The sequence below is a fragment of the Diceros bicornis genome, chromosome 33, assembly GCF_020826845.1.
Source record: "Diceros bicornis minor isolate mBicDic1 chromosome 33, mDicBic1.mat.cur, whole genome shotgun sequence".
NCBI classification, from domain to species: domain Eukaryota; kingdom Metazoa; phylum Chordata; class Mammalia; order Perissodactyla; family Rhinocerotidae; genus Diceros; species Diceros bicornis.
Genome location: NC_080772.1, coordinates 6,660,339 through 6,678,013, shown reverse-complemented (window position 1 = coordinate 6,678,013; position 17,675 = coordinate 6,660,339). Strand labels below are relative to the sequence as shown.

General features: G+C 34.2%; 1 protein-coding gene across 3 annotated transcripts in view; it reads left to right on the top strand.

The window, feature by feature from the left end:
- The window catches only part of RB1CC1 (RB1 inducible coiled-coil 1), a 94,569-nt gene that overhangs the window by 30,728 nt on the left and 46,166 nt on the right, over window positions 1-17,675 (top strand). For all 3 annotated transcript variants that reach the window (XM_058528694.1, XM_058528691.1, XM_058528692.1), the window contains 3 exons: window positions 2,979-3,181; window positions 4,616-5,042; window positions 10,723-10,893. In XM_058528694.1, coding sequence (XP_058384677.1) covers window positions 2,979-3,181; window positions 4,616-5,042; window positions 10,723-10,893 — 801 coding nt within the window. The remainder of the gene's footprint in view (window positions 1-2,978; window positions 3,182-4,615; window positions 5,043-10,722; window positions 10,894-17,675) is intronic.

The window sequence follows — 17,675 nt, the reverse complement described above, 5'->3', positions numbered from 1 at the left end:
CAGCAATGCGAATGACTTAATGCTATTGAACTGTACACTTAAAAATGAGTTAAAATGGCAAATTTTAAGTGTATTTTACCACAATAATTTTGAAAAAGGGAAATTTTAATACATCTTTCATAATCAGAGGGCTGTTGTGAACTAGATTTACTATGCTGTATTCTGAAAATACAGAATATTCTCTTTTTTCCTCATAGATAAAACCCGGAAGAGTATCAAAAAAATAATATATTAATAGCAAAGAGTATATATTATAAGAATGCAAGAATGGTTCAATATTTGGAAATGTATTAGTATAATTAATTGCCTCAATCATTAATACTTTACAGGAAAAAACATATAGAGTCATATTAATATTGTCCAGGAGAGGCATTTGTTAAAATTCAGCGGCTGTTCCTAATAAATAAAATAGCCCTAGATGGAAATAAAATAAGTGTAATGGAGACTTGGCCAAATATGAAATAATAAACTTTCAAATCAGTGAATTGCTAGAGCCAGTTTTGCATAAATCAGGAACAATCAATTTAGTATTCTTTTGGAGCTTGTGGGAAATGTACTAAAATAAGAAAATGAAATAAATGGTGAAATTAATGGAAAAGAAGTGAAAAACATCCGTTTTGGGTGATGATATGATTGCATATTTGGAAAATTCAAGAGAATTTAATAAAAACCTATTAGAAGGAATTTGGGTAAGGTGACTGGATATGTGATAAATGTTATTTGGATTTCCCTCTGTTGGCCCTGCTTTGGAATAGAAATGGAAAATATATTGTAATCTCAATAGTAACAAAAAAATTTATGTAAAATTCTATTCAAGAACATAAAACAAATTATAAACAAATGAAAAGACATATTCTTAATATAATTCTTAATATTCATGATCACATTCTTAATATGTATGTATATATTGATGAACTTAATGAATTATAGTTAAAATTGCCATGCTGAAACATTTTTGTCTAGGACGGTGAGGGGGACCTTTGGGTTTTTTTGTTTTGGTTCGGTAAAATGGACTTCAAGTTCATGTGGAAGGATCAGTGTCTAGGAATAGGCAAGAAAGTTATGAGAAAGAATGAAAGGTGGAGAGAGGAATGTATCTTCTCTTCACATGCAAAAGCTACTAGAACCAAAACAGCGACATAATTCAGAGAATCCATTATATAAGGAATTAGAGGTGCTGTAATTTAACAGTCAAGAGCGTAGTCTCTAGAGTCAGATTGCTCAAGTTTAAATCTGGTCACTGCAGTTGCTTGTGGTGTGACCTTGGACTCAGTTACTTTCACTGGTAAAATTAATAATAGATTTTATTTGTTGAGATATATACATATTGGAAAATGCACAAATCATAATTGTACATTAATCTTTAGTGCCTTTTCACAAAGTGAACACAAATTTTAAAATATGGTGTCAGTCCGGAAGCCCTACTTCATTCTTTCTCCCTTTCAGTAATCATCTCTCTTCCTTATGTAAGTTAACCAGTATCCTGCCTTCTAAACTACAGATTACTTTGCCTCTTTCAGAACTCTAAATAAGTGGAATCATATAGTTTGTTTTCTTTTGTGCCCAGCCTCTTTTACTCAGCATTATGTTCTGAGATTCATGTATTACTGGTTTGTATTCATTGCCTTTAGTAATCCATTGTATATGTCACAGTTTATTCCACTGTTGATGGATATTGAGATTGTTTTCGATTTTAAACTGTTAGGACTAAAGCTGCTGTGAATATTCTTGTACACTGTTTGATGCACCTTTTGCATTTCTCTTGAGTGTGCCTCTTTTCAACTTTACATACTGCTAATATTATTTGAAGTGGTTTTATCCATTTATATTCCCACCAGCAGTGTGTCCTTGTTCTACTTGCTCAGCAAACTCACTGATACTTGGTTTTCTTGGTACTTTTAATTTTAGTCATTCTGATGGGTGTGTGTAGTGGTAGGCCATTGTGATTTAATTTGTATTTCTTTGATAATTAACAAAATGAGGAGATTTCCATACATTTATGAGACATTTGTATATGCTTTTTGTGAAGTTACTCTTCTAGTTTCTTGATTATTCTGTATTGGGTTGCTAATACATTTCTAATTGATTTATAAGTGCCTTCATATAATTTTCATATAATCTCTTCGTTGCAAGTTTTGTATGTTGAACATGTCTTCTGCCATCCTGTGGCTTGCCTTTTCATTCAACTAATGGTGTCTTGTGATGAACAGAAATTCTTAGTTTAATGTCCGGTTTATCAATAGTCTTTCTCTTGGGTCTTATTTAAGAAATGTTTGCTTATCTCAAAGACATGAAAGGAACAGCCGATGTAGAGGCCCTGGAATATATCTGGTATGCTATCTCCCCTGCCTCCCCCCCAGACACACACAATCTTTTTAAAAAATCTCTCACATTTAGATCTGTAGGTCACCTGTAATTGATTTTTTATATGATTGTATAAAAATAGAAAATTCACTTTATGAATCCATCACCCTGCCTTTTAAATTTAATGCTGTATATTCATCTTTCCATATCTTTGTATGTAAAGATATTTCATCTTATATAATCCTATATAAATTCCATTGTATAGATGTAAATGATTTCTTGATAGACGTTGAAGTTTGTTTCCATTTCATTTCATAGTATTGAAATAAATAACCTTTTAGTGTTCTTTGTTTCAGCTTTTATAGGATAAATTCCTAGAAGAGGAATCACTGTGCCAAACGATAGATACTATTTTACTTTTGATAGTTATTGCTGAATTGCCCTCTATGGATGCTCTACCAATATATGCTCCCAGCAGCAATGAGTTGGGAGTTTCTCTTCCTCCTCATTATCACAACAAGCAGGAACAATACGATAAACTAAAACACTCCTCTAACAGTGCTTTCTTTGAAATGTGTTTAGAATACACTCATGCGTATGTGTAAGTACACATATGCAAACGTGCACAGAAACATTACCTTCTTTTATCATTAGTTTCTTCTTTCTTAATATAGGAAATGTATGAAGTTGCCAAGAAACTTTGCTCTTTCTGTGAAGGTTTGGTCCATGATGAACATCTTCAACACCAAGGCTGGGCTGCAATCATGGCCAATCTGGAGGACTGTTCAAATTCATACCAAAAGCTACTTTTCAAGTTTGAAAGTATTTATTCAAATTATCTGCAATCCATAGAAGACATCAAGTTAAAACTTACTCAGTATGTTTGCCATTAAAATGGATAATAAGATGTTTGTTTAAAATACCTTTAATAGGCTGTATATTTATTATAATTGAGGGTCATTTTTTGGGACTTTTATGGACTCTAAAATTTGAAAATTATGGTCAGTTTTATTTATGGTCAGTTTTATCTACCACATATTTTATGGATCGCCCACGTTTCTTCTTCTCGTGTTGTTTTCTGTATGTAAAAGGCTCAGAATACTTTTGAAATCACTTATAAACCCAAGAGTCTTTGCCTCCTCCTTGCCTTGCTACCAACTTTCTAACAAAGTAAAGGCAAAATGTAAAAATAACACATCTAATGGAAATGGAAACGTTTTCAAACATTAGGCAATCAAGGAAAATTTTATTTTCCTTTTTAAATATTGCCACATGATAGAGGCTTGCTAAGATGGAAAAAAGCCATTGTGTTCTAGCTCTCATTTAGATGTTTTTCTGGTTCTTTGCATATAAGCACATCTGCTACCCACTGGTTCTTTTTTAAAAGGGCTATAAAGAATGTAAAAATATAGCAATAATTCAGCATGAATGTAGCCTTTTGTGTGTATTCTTTCAATTTTTTGTGTTCATTTTTTTACTCTGTTTTTGTATATTTTTTTATTAACTTCAATTGGAGGGAAGTGTAGCGTATTCTTTCTTTTTCTCTTTTCTTTTTTTCTATTTTTGTAATTCAAGTGAACCTTATTAATTCAAGTTTCTCTGTTTTGTGGTATGAATATTTAGATTTTGGCCTTAAGTTGACAATGGGACAAATCTTGGGAAGGAAGGGAAGGAATGATTAAAACTAGAAAGAGCTTTTAAAAGTTTTTATAATAACCTTTTCAAGAAATTGTTTTTTTGGAGAGTTCTCTCAAATACGTTAATTTAATGTAGGAGCCTGAATCATTTTACATATGTTTTTACAGAAGTCAAATTATCACAATTTCACCTTTTCCCCTTGCCTTTTGACAACATACATCTACCTGTCTGTCTATTTCAGGGTGTGATGAATGCAAGAGTTAATGTTAATCTTTAATAGGATTGTTAATTTTATCCTCTGCTTTCAGTATATCAAAAATACTTGATTGACTTAGAAACAAAAAGTTAAACTTTAAGGGACTGATATAGTAAATCATTTTGTAAATTTGAATTTTTATACCTTAAGGTTTGATAAAAACCAGTGTCTACTTGTTTAGTATAAACTTGTTACGTTTACTTTAGAGTGGGATATTACTGTGTTTATGATATCCTTCTGTATCCATCTTACTAGGTTTCTTTTAAAGAACACTTCGTAAACTACTTTATACATGCATAATGTAATAGAGAGGTGGTAAGATTGTGTGTGTAATAATAAAATGTTATTTCTTTCAAAATGCTAATCTCTAACTGGAGCAGAACCATTATTTTACTAACAGATCTTTTGTATTTTAAGTTTAGGAACTGCGGTTTCAGTAATGGCCAAGATTCCGCTGTTGGAGTGCCTAACCAGACATAGTTACAGGGAATGTTTGGGAAGACTGGATTCTTTACCTGAACATGAAGGCTCAGAAAAGGCCGAGATGAAAACCTCCACTGAACTGGTGCTCTCTCCTGATATGCCTAGAACAACTAACAAATCCTTGTTAACCTCATTTCACAAGTCAGTGGAACATGTATCCTCAGATACCACAGATGCTGAAAGTAAAAAAGAAATTAGGGAATCTTGTCAAAGTACTGTCCAGTCCGATGAAACTTCAGTAGATGCTAAAGACGGTGATCTACCTTTTTTTAATGTTTCTTTGTTAGACTGGATAAATGTTCAAGATAGACCAAATGATGTGGAATCATTGGTCAGGAAGTGCTTTGATTCCATGAGCAGGGTAAGTAATATTAATTTGGTATTTCTTCTGTCATTTTAACTACTTGAAATTATGTTCTTTTTACTAAACATTTTATTAATGAGAGAATGGGCGTTATGTTATAGTAGAAATAATGAACCTTGGATTGAAACTTCGTAAGCAAATTTATGACCTTGGACAAATCAAATCATTTAATTTGTAACCTTATTTATGAATTGATAATAAATTTGTGAAGGTTTATAATATAGGTAAAATTTCTACTGCAATGCATATCCTTGAAGCGTCTACTCAAACAGTGATAGTTTTGGTGGTAGTAGTACTTTGAAGTATTTTTTTTCCTGACTCTGTAATATTGCTTGGGTGTTTTATTATCTCCTATTCTTTAATTTGTTACTACAGTTAGACTCTTTCATCTGCTAGGTAAAACTTGAACAGTCTTGTTATTTTTCATTCCTGTGCCTTCAGTTCTGGGCGCTCTCTAAATATAAGTAAATAGGCAAAATGACAATATTTGGCCACTTCTAGCCTACCCTTTTTCTTACATTAATTTAATCATGGGTAAGATGTTCACATTTACAAATGCTATAGTGCTTTCAAGGTTTTTTTTTGAAAAATATTAAAGATATAATTTTGTTTTTACTTTACAGTTAAAAAAAATTTTTTTTACACTGAGATGATTTACATTCAGTGAAATATACAAGTCTTGAGTGGTTAATTCATAGAGTAACTACCACCCAAAAGAAGATATAGAACATTTCCATCTCCCAGAAAATTCCCATGTGCCTCCTTCTAACCACCATGTCCCTAGAGGGAATCTCTTTTTGACATTTATTTTATTTTATTTTTTTGTGAAGAAGGTCAGCCCTGAGCTAACATCTGATGCCAATCCTCCTTTTTTGCTGAGGAAGATTGGCCCTGGGCTAACATCTGTGCCCCTCTTCCTCTACTTTATGTGGGGCACCTCCACAGCATGGCTGGACAAGCGGTTCGTCGGTGTGCGCCCGGGATCCGAACCTGTGAACCCTGGGCCGCCGCAGTGGAGTGTGTGCACTTAACCGCTACACCACCAGGCTGACCCCTCTTTTTGACATTTAAAAGAAGAAATTTTAAATACTGCATCTGCCTGAGATATTTTAAAATTCAAGACTTAGGCATTGTGTTTTTAGTTGTATTTTGTAATTATAGTGAGCTTGTTTTTTGGATGAAGTTCTCCCCCAAATACACTTACAAAAACTTTTAAACCTGGGGAATAAATACATCTTCAAATCTGATCCATAAACTGATAGAAAATCTTTGAAGCCAGAAAGGAAGTTGATGGGGCACATGTGTCAGTGATGCAGAGAGATGAAACAGTATTTTGAAGGCTGCTATTGTCTCAAGATAATGGGCAGAATAAACTTTTCTAAAAGGGCACTCGATTGGAAAAGAGACTTGATCTTTAATTGATTATTGAGAGAAAGGCAGCACATTGTCTGGGATGCCTGGAAAATAACACATGCTTTTCTTGTTTAAGTTGTAGGACAATAAAATGGAAAACTTGTAAAAATAAATTCTGGGTTTCTTCTTAATTCTTTCAATATCCATTTCCTGGATGACTTCCTTTAGAGTAGGCATTTCATTTTGCCCATTTATTATTTGTTATCAGAGAAAGAAATTTGCCAGGGCAGGAAAGTATGTAATATATTATGCAATGATTACTGCCAAATATGAATGAAAACTACTGTTCTTGTGTATTTATTTATTTATTTATGTATATATTTATCTTTTTGGTGAAGAAGATTCGCTTTGAGCTAACATCTGTGCCAGTCTTCCTCTATTTTGTATGTGGGTTGCCACCCCAGCATGGCTTGACAAGTGGTGTAGGTCTGCTCCCAGGATCCAAACCCGTGAACCTGGGCTGCTGAAGCGGAGTGCGCTGGCTTTAACAATTATGCTATGGTGCCGACTCCTGGTGTTCCTGTTTAAACTATTGACATTTTAGTAGCCTAAAAACTCCCTCTGTGATTGTGGAAAATCAGCCACATGATTGTGAATAGAATGATTGAAGTGCATTTTTTTTTTGATAATTTCTCATGAGTCTAAGAATAAGGCTGTCAACTCTGAGAACTGCTTTTTTAAAGGACTGGAAATTGGCTTTGTGTTTGCGTATTTAAATGAAATCTAGCAGAGCCTTAAGTTTTATTCACTTTATATGACAAGAGGGAATAAACAGTGATCCTTTTCTGGCCTAATGAAAATTCACAAGAATTTATAACTATAGAAAACAGAAGTTAGCTATAGTATTATTATTAGGGGATCACATTGTTGACTTCTCAGAGGTGGATGGTTACTTTCATAGGACAACAACAATATCTAAAGTCTTTGTGATATTTTACATGGCCATTATATTGGGAAAGCAAAATGTAAACTTTCATTTGTTATAAAATTAGTTAACATGACTTAAAATACAACCTATAATATAGCACTGTCATCAGTTGCACATGACATTAGATTAAAAAAATAGTATTTACTCAAAAGCAACACAAATTCATTTTGAAGAATTCATGTGTTTTTGCTTGTATTTTACACAATAACAGGATGTTCTGCTAATGGGATATACCACATAATAAATAGCTCTTTGCCATGATGTTTTTATTAGATGAGTATTCTTCTCCTCTCCAGGTAGTTTTATTCTTGATACTACTAGTGGCATTTCTAAAGATTGATTGAACTGAGTATGGGATTTATCTTTCTCGTCAGAGATGCCTTCTTTTTGTCTCACATTTATTACAGCTACTTGCTTGATTATCTGATAGCAGTAGTGCTGTTTGCCAATGTAGTAATTAAAAAATGTGCCCCGTTTTGATGTTGATGTTCTTGTATAAAAGCAAATTCTGATTAAAGCTATCATTTTTACAGACTAATCCCAATTTTAGCAGTATTTGTAACGTGTTTCCAACTGCCAAAGTCAAATATCTCTTTCAAGAAATTAGTCAAGACATAAGTATTATAGAACTTGCTTAAGATTTGGAATCATGAGCACTCAAATCCTGGCACTGTCATTCATTTATTACCTCTGTCATCCATAATAAGTCATTTGAATCCCCTGTTTTATAGTATTTGTGTGGATTGATGCTAATTTCATGAACTATTTAGTTCTTCCTCTCATATATCAAGAAAAATTTAGACTTGTTGCTGCATTTCTGTATACTCACATATTTTCTTAGATTGCAGTGTGTTCATGTTAGAACAACTCTTGGATGTTCTATTTCAAATTATACTACAAAAGACAAACTGCTTTGTATATCTGATGATTAATAATTAGAAACATGTACATTTAGCTCATTTCTAAGCTGTCCAGAATAATGCTAGCATAATTTATTGAATCTCATCTTCATGTTTCATCCAGGAGATTTGTGATCTTATTGGAATATTATTGTTTGTTCTATGCAGTGGGGACAGGTTTAGAGCTGGAGTGGGAAGAATGGAGAGGGTGAGAAACTTTTTATAGTTTGTTCTCCTCTAAGTCAACAATAGTGTTAATCTTTGTAGATGTCAAGGAAAGAGCCCAAGAGTAAAAAACAAGTGTAGCACTGTTTAATTATTGAAAATTTGCTAAATGATTATTAATATAATTCTGTGGTTTAAAATACATAATTTAAAAAATGTCTTCAGAGACTTTACTTGGAAATTTTAATTTTCACTACCTATGGACAAAGGGAATAAAATATTAAGTAGAACAAGATTTTAGGTCAAGTTGTGTAACCTGTATTTAGTGAGTAACAAAATATTCTTCCATGCTCAGTGTAGTTGTATTATACTTTCAGTGAATTATGAAATACAGAAACATCATAATAATGAGACCTGGTTTTGGGTTTGTTTTTTCTTCTTTGAATTATTACTGTGTTAAGTTTATGTATAGTTATAATTTTGCACAAGTTGAAAATTTGAATCTATTTTAGTCGTCTTTTTTGACCTTTTATCATGTTAATGATTGATAGCTAGTCTTTGGTTTGTATAACACTTTGGATTGGAAATATGTGCACATTGGATTGAGTTACCACAACATTGAGAAAAGTGAGAAAATATTCACATATGCACAAGTTATAGTTAATATTGTGCGAAAGCAAGTCTCTCTTATATTTAAATAATGGCACTATTAACTTTTTTCATGGTATTAGAAATGCAGCGTCTTATTAACTGCACTGGATTCTTGATAATAACAACAGAGTAGTTCAGTTTTAACTGCTTTTGTATGTTCTCTGTGTACCAGACACTGTATGTAAATTAAATAATTTACCATTTGTAGAGATTGTAGAGATCAGGGAAGGCGTCATGAAGGAGGTAGTTATTTGACTAGAACCGTTACATAGAGGCAGAGATGGGCTTAAACAGGTAGGCAGAACAATCAGTGTGAACAAGGATCAGAGCTAGAAGAACACAGGGTTTGTCTGGATGTAATAGGCAATTCATTCAGTTTGAAAAGAAGGTAGGCCTGGAAGGATTTACTGGTATCAGATCACTGAAGCCTTTACTGTGTTTTTTGGATGATGTGTGCAGAAGGAAGCCATTTAAGGATTTCAAAAGGAGATAACTATTTGTTGTTAGTGCTGTCAAGTCGATTCTGACTCCTAGCAACCCTGTGTACAGCAGAGTGGAATCTTGCTTAGTCTTTTTTACACCATCCCCTCTCCTTCTGGCATTGTATCAGACAATGCTCCACTGCTATTCAAAGGGTTTTCAACTATAATGAGTTAGTAATAGAAGATATCATGGTTGATGTCCTCATGGAGATATTAGCAAGCAGTCAGAAACAGACTGAAAATATGTGAGAAGGATCAAGAATTGAAAAGGGTTGGGAGTTATCTGCATAGAAGTTATGCTTAATGCTGAAATTATATAAAGGAATAGCAAAAATGGGCTAAGCACAGTGTCCTTCTAAATCATCTATATTTATGGATTAGACAGGAAAAAGAGCCAAAGAAGATACTGTGAAGAAACCAGCAGAGGTAATGCTGTAGAGCTTGGAAAAGGTTGTCTTCAGTGCTAAACAAAAAAGAACCTCAGGTAGAGCGCAGTCATTAGTGATCTTAGGCCGAATGGTTTTTTTGGAAAGTGTGTACAGAAAGACTGCCAGTATAAAGTATACTTTCAAGGAAAATGGGAGCAATGTTGAGGGAAATTTTTTAGTTTCTGTGAATTCCAGAAAATTTGTAGAATTAAAGCCAGGAAACAGGAGAGATTGAAGAGTAAGTAAGTGTAGCTAACAAGCAGATTCCTTGAGGAACTAGAGATAGAATAAAGATATCTCCACAAGGAAGGTAAGTTTGAAGATGTTAATGTGTTTTAGAGGGAAGTTAGATTGATAAGACAATTAATGACCAAAGAATGTGTTTTAACGCTGCTTTATTTCATAAGACCTTGGAAATAATATTTTCTGTGGGATATTGAGAATTGAATAAATTGTGGCGTTGATTTAAAGGTGTAATTCCTGGAACTATATTAATTATGTATTCCCATATAATCAGTAATAATGGTGTTTTATTAACATAATCTGTTCTTGACCTTCTTGGGGAAATATAACTTAGATTTCCAATGCTTTTGCTTTTTTTTTTTTTTCTCTATTACTTTTTTTCTCTGAAGCTGTGTATCAAAGTAGTGTGAAATATATTTTAAACTACTTAATGAAAATTTCATTCATATGTGTTTTCTTGACATTTAGCTTGATCCAAGGATTATTCGACCATTTATAGCAGAGTGCCGTCAAACTATTGCCAAACTTGATAATCAGAATATGAAAGCCATCAAAGGGCTTGAAGATCGGCTCTATGCCCTGGACCAGATGATTGCTAGCTGTGGCCGACTGGTGAATGAACAGAAAGAACTTGCTCAGGTATTTATTTTCTTGAAACTTCTCTCAGGAAAAGGAATTTTTAGTTTTTCTCTACAAGTATTTTATGTGCAGTATCAATTTGCTCTGCACCATGTTTTCACTTCATCCTTCGATATTCTTAAGGCAGTATTAGTGTTTCACATAATAAAGAAGAAGGTATATTCTTAATGTTAAGGTTTGATAAAATAAAGTGAGCCGAGGCTACTTTAGATGCCAACTGAAAGATAAACCAGCCCAACTGAAAGATAAACCAGGGAAGTGCTGTGAGCATCTGGGGGAAACATGTTGAAAGAATATGGTAAAACAGTCATTGTACTAAACATTTGAATACCTCCTGCTCCCCCCTCAAAAAACTAAAAGGAATAAAAAACAAATGAAATTTATGAAAGACGGAAGGAAAATATGAAATCTTTTTTTTTTTTTTATAATTTTTATTTATTTATTTTTTCCCCCAAAGCCCCAGCAGATAGTTGTATGTCATATTCGCACATTCTTCTAGTTGCTGTATGTGGGATGCGGCCTCAGCATGGCCAGAGAAGCGGTGCGTCGGTGCACCCCCGGGATCCGAACCCGGGCCGCCAGCAGTGGCGCACGAGCACTTAACTGCTAAGCCACAGGGCCGGCCCAGGAAAATATGAAATCTTAAAAGACTTTACTAATACTTATTTTTTAGGTCTAATTTAATAACAAAGTTCCTGGAACACTGCATTAAATTAGATTTATAACCAAAAGAAGGTGATGGAATTGAGAAGAGTGGTTAACCTAAATGTTTTCCTCCACAGTGGTGATTTTCTTTAATTCATAACTGCTTTGTCTTCCACCCACCCTAGCAAGTACTCTGGTAAAACATCTTGTAGCAGAAGAGTTGACTTATCTTGACTAACACACACTTTTCTAGTTTAGCTTTCCTTTGCTGGTATTTTCCCTCTAAATGTTCTTTCATAAGAACATATGAATAATCATTTTAATGGGTACAAATGTTTTATTTCACTTGCATGGCAGAGTATATACAGTGTGGTGTAGGTAGATAAATGTGTATAGCCTTGCTTTGTCCTTTTTAAATAAGTTTACAATATTCATTGCATTTTTATAGTTTCCTAATTGAATTCATCTTTTAATTCCCAGACTCTCTCCTTTTCTCTCTTGATTTTGGATCCCAGTTACATTACTGTGAACTGAATTTTTTTATCTTGTGTTTTTGCACTGACAGGAACCCCAGTACAATGCTGAGTAGATCTGATAGTGAGTGTCCTTGTTTAATTCCTGATCTGTAAAAACTGGTCAACGTTCCAGCATTATAATGTTTGTAGTAGTTTTTTAATTCTGCTTCTTTTAACTGAAACCCTTTCTCAGATTAAGAAAGTTACATTCTACTTCTAATATTGAACCATCCTTGGATTCTTGGGATAAACTCAATGTTATCATAATATATTGTCTTTTTTTTTTTTATGTATTTCTGGATTTAGTTTTTTTATTTTTAATATTTATTTATTTATTGTGTGTTTGTGTGTGTGTGTGTGTGTGTGTGTGTGTGTACGAGGAAGATCAGCCCTGAGCTAACATCCATGCCAATCCTCCTCTTTTTGCTGAGGGAAGACTGGCCCTGAGCTAACATCCGTGCCGATCTTCCTCCACTCTATATGGGACACCGCCACAGCATGGCCTGACAAGCGGTGTGTCGGTGCACGACTGGGATCCGAACTCTGGGCCGCCAGCAGCGGAGCGCGCACACTTAACCGCTATGCCACGGGTCCGGCCCCATGGATTTAGTTTAACATATTGGCAAACTGAATTATATTGACTTGTTTGTATATATTTTTCATTTGTTATGTATTTGTCAAGTTTTAGCATCAGGGATATGATGGCTTCAAAATAAGTTGAGAAATCTTTTAATTGGAACATTTAGTCCACTTATTTAAGGTAATTACTATTTGTCTTTAAATCTGTCATTTCTGATGTTCCTTCTATTTTTCTTTCAATTCTGTGTCTTTTTTTTTCTTCTGCTTTTGCCTTTTGGGTTATTTTTATTTTAAAAATTGTGTTATTTTATTTTTAATTATTTATTAGTCTGTCCCCCTATTAGCTTTTTTCCTTTTAAGTAATACATGCATCCTTGATGTGTTATAGTCTAATATACATTAAAATCTCCTTTAGTATTTTCTTTTAGTGGCAAATTCAGTTTTTGTCATTTGAAAATCTCTTTAAATCACCTTTATTTCTGAAGGATATTTTCTTTTGATGTATAATTGTAGGCTCTTAGCGATGTACTTTTAGCACTTTGCCTTTGGTTTGGTTTTTAGCAGTTTTACTGTGATTATGACAAGGTGCAGCTTTCTTTGTATTTCTCCTGAGTTGGGATTGTAGTACTACTTGAACCTGTGGCTTAAAGAGTTAATATCATTTGGGAAAATTCCCAATCAGCTTCTCTTCAAATCTTGTCTTTGTCTTCTTTTTACTTTCTCTTTCATTGATTCCAATTACACATGTATTAGACCTTTTACTTCATCTTTTCCATTTACCCTTGTTTCCTGTATTTTCGGTCATTATATCTATCTGTGCTTCGTTCTTATATTTTCTTTTTTTTTCTGAGGAAGATTTGCCCTGAGCTAACATCTGTGCCAGTCTTCGTCTATTTTGTATGTGGGCCGCTGCCACAGCATGACCGCCGACGGGTGGTGTAGGTCCGTGCCCAGGAGCCGAACCTGGGCCACCAAAACGGAACACGCTGAACTTAAACACTAGGCCACAAGGCCAGCCCTAGATATTTTGTTTTGACCTAACAGTTCAGACTAATTCTTTTTTCAGCTGTGAGTAAACCCATTTATTGATTTGTTATTTTTGTTCTTTATTTTTTAGCTCTATAATTTCAATTTGGTTCTTTTGTTTAGTTTCAGATTGTCTCCCAAGATATTCATCTTATTCATCATCTCTTTAATCACGTTAAGCATATAGTAATAAGTCTATATCTCTTAACTCTGTTATCTATGCTGGTGTGCCTGTGTATATTTCTTGTTTCTTATAGTTTTAATTCGCATAGTCTTGTCTTTTCATGTGCCTGATTATATTTGATAAGAAAAACCAAAGAAATATGAAGCCCAGGATGACATTTTCTTCTAGAGAAAATTTGTTTGCTTCTGGCATGTGGTAGGGGCAGTTACAATCTTAGATCACCTTAGTCCAAGGTCAGAGATTTAGGTGATTGCAAGTTGGTCCTCCAGTCCTTGTGATGGCCAGTCTACTTTTGTAGACTCTTATTCCTAGGCTATAGCTTTTTGGAGTAGTAGTGCATAGTATGTTCCATTGTCATTTCCCTTGGCTGGCACTGGTCTCCAATTTTTTTTTTTTTGCTTGAGAAAGATTGGCCCTGAGCTAACATCTGTTGCCAATCTTCCTCTTTTTGCCTAAGGAAGATTGTCCCTAAGCTAACATCTGTGCTCATCTTCCTCTATTTTTGTATGTGGGACGCCGCCACAGCATGGCTTGCTGAGCAGTGTGTAGGTCTGCACCTGGGATCCAAACAGACTCCAGGCCACTGAAGTGGAGCACAAAAACCTAACCACTATGCCGCCGGGCCAGCCCCTGGTCTCCAGTTTTTTATTTCCTAGCTCCATGGGAATATCAGAAGGATTGCTGATCTTATTCTTAGTTTTGGGGTCCTCTTCAGGCATCAGCAGTTGTCTCTAGGGCAAAGCATTCCCAGTTGTCTAACTTACGTCTCTAGGTTTCCTGCTAGATCCTGACTCCTCACTGCTTTCTTAGATCTCCAATGCCACAGGAAGCTTGGTCTGCATTATCCTTACGTTACAGTCTACTGTTACTAGAGACAGAACTCTGAATTCCTGATCTTTTGCTGCTTCTTCAATGTCATTCTTTTTTAACCCTCCATAGAATGAATCAAACATAATTTATTTAACCATACTTCTTTTGATGGTCATTTAGGTTGTTTCCATTTTTCCTTATTACAAACATTGTTTTAATGTCCCCATACATCTATCTTTACATGCATGTTCTAGTATTTCTTTAGGCACAATCTCTAATAATTGAATTGCTGGACTAGGCTGTTTGTGCATTTTTAATATTAATTAGTAGCTCCATAAGGAAAGGAAAAAGGAAAAATCAGTGAACACTCCCAGTAATTAATGAGAAGAGCAATTTTCCTTTTATCATTGTTTGCCATATGTTTCATCTGAATTGTCATTTGCCAAATTTTCTTTATTGTAATGTTTTTGTGAGAATTTATTATATATAGTCTGGATAATCCTCTATTATGAGTAAGACATATACTGTTTCTTTGTTGATAGTATTATAAAGATTGTTATACAGAAACTTTTAATTTTGATGTACTCAAATATATTAGTTATTTTTTCATATTTAATTTTATGAACCCATAATTCCTTTAAAATCTCCAGATTTCTTTCTTTCTTTTTTTTTTTTTTTTGTGAGGAAGATCAGCCCTGAGCTAACATCCATGCCAATCCTCCTCTTTTTGCTGAGGAAGACTGGCCCTGAGCTAACATCTGTGCCCATCTTCCTCTACTTTATGTGGGACGCCGCCACACCATGGCCTGACAAGCGGTGCCTCGGCGCGCACACGGGATCTGAATCCGGGCCGCCAGCAGCGGAGTGTGCACACTTAACCACTATGCCACGGGACTGGCCCCTCCAGATTTCTTTATAACTGTTTCTCAGATTGAATAAACCAGAACTTCCAATTCTCTTATCTTAGATAATCTGTTTTCTTTCTTTGCTCCTGCAAATCACTTGATTTTTAAAAAATATTGCTAATATTTCTACTGTAGTCAGGCCACATTGAATGGTTTTACATTTGATCCTGTTTTTTATAAAGTCTGTTGCCGATGTTATCCTCAAAAGCTGCATTGGATTCAGCAAATAGAGTTTTGTCATACAAGGAGAAGTCATTTTTCTGGGAGTATAGTTGCTGTGATGAAGAGGGTAATAGTATTACTTTTTTATTTTATCAAAATAATAAAAGAAGCATTTCTTTTATACTTGAGCCTTGTTTGTTTGCTTTCCAGGACTGATCCTTAAACCTTCTTGAACCCAAACTGAAATAAAATTCAGTGGACATCCCTTATACTATTCATGTAGAAATTAAAAAAATAGTTTTTGATGTCTTGTGAATATAGAAACATCTTCTTTCCCCTAATTTATGTGTAGCTTTTGCTAATGTTTTAAACTGTAGTAGTAGCTCATAGAGTTTAACTTTTAGGACACCTTATCCTAACTAAAGATAATATTCTTACTTATTAAAAATATTTTCCTTTCTTTGATTTTGATACCTGAAATAGTATAGTCCTTTTAGACAATGAGAGGCTGTTAAATACTTATTTAATTATTCTTCGGTGAATATTTCTTGATATCCCTATGTACTTCTTAAGATGAGTGTGTTTAGAAATCATCTTGATGACCTGGTTACTTATTGGGAGGCAGCCCTAAGGTAGATGGATTACAGCTGGGCTTGCCTGAGTAAATCTGGCTGTGAGAGAAATTGGGTATAATAAGATTATTCTCATGAATAATACGATTATGCTCATGAGAGACGGGAGATAACCTGTTGAAGTTAGGTAGCATGGGGCCACTGGAGACTGTTTTCACTCCTATATCTTTGTGTTTGGCTGCCAGCGGATTTTAAGAAATATCATTTCCACAGACCAGCTTTCTCTGATCTTGGAGTCTTGATCAGATCAGGTTTATTTTCTCTTAGCATGCTGTACTTCCCCTGTGTCATAACTATATTTGAACAATTACATGTTTTTTATACAATTTCCTCTCTTAGAGTATAAGCTCCAAGAAGGCAGGCCTCTAGTCTATCTTCCTTACTGCTCTATCCAAAATACCTTACGACAGTTCCTGACACTTAGTAAGTACACAGTCAATCCTTATAGAACAAGAATTTGGGTTAGTGTTGCCTTGAGTTTGAGAAATGTTAGACTTCACTTTAGTCTAGTCTGGAATCTGTCACATTTGATTATTTACAGAAGTCTAATCGGTTAGTTTTGTTACTGCTTATTTTTTTTCTCCATTGCAGTTATTTTCTTTGCTTATCAATATTTCCTTCAGAATGTAGTTGGTGAAAGTAGATAAATTGACAGTCAATTTTGGGAGTTGATTTTAAATCTTGCATAAACACTTAAAATTTTGTGTTGTTCATTCTACTTACATAGTAATGAAATCTTCTAAGCAGTCCTAATTAAAGAGCAGGGAAAAGAAATAATGGAAAGAGATTTATTATCTGAACATCTTATATGATAAAGACCAGTTCAGACAGCTTTGAGAGAGTAATTTTTTTTAAACCACAACATTTATGAGGATGTTTGAAGACCTTTCTACCTGCTCTGTCAGAGAAACTTCACCAAACCTAGGAAGCTTTGTAATACTGGAGTCCAGAAAATTTATTCAATATGTCTTATTTCTCTAGTCATCTTCTTATCCTTGAGGATTATCAGCAAAGTAAAATAACAGGGAATCTTCTTCCTAAACTAGAAGTTTACAGAAGGCATCTTGAGGGAAGTTGTGAGTACTGTAGTAACTAGCAAGTAGTTAAACTTTTCTTATAATACTGCCATGATTATTTAATTCTTATTAGATAATCTAGCAAAATTCAGAATTAGGATATGGTATAGTTGAAGCTCTGCTCTCAATCTTCGCTCAGTCTGCTGTGAAATTTTTCTTTTAAACTTCAGATCATGTAGCTAACCTTATTTACACATAAAAATATTAGTACTAAATGACATCAAGAGTTTTCTGTTTCGTATAAATTA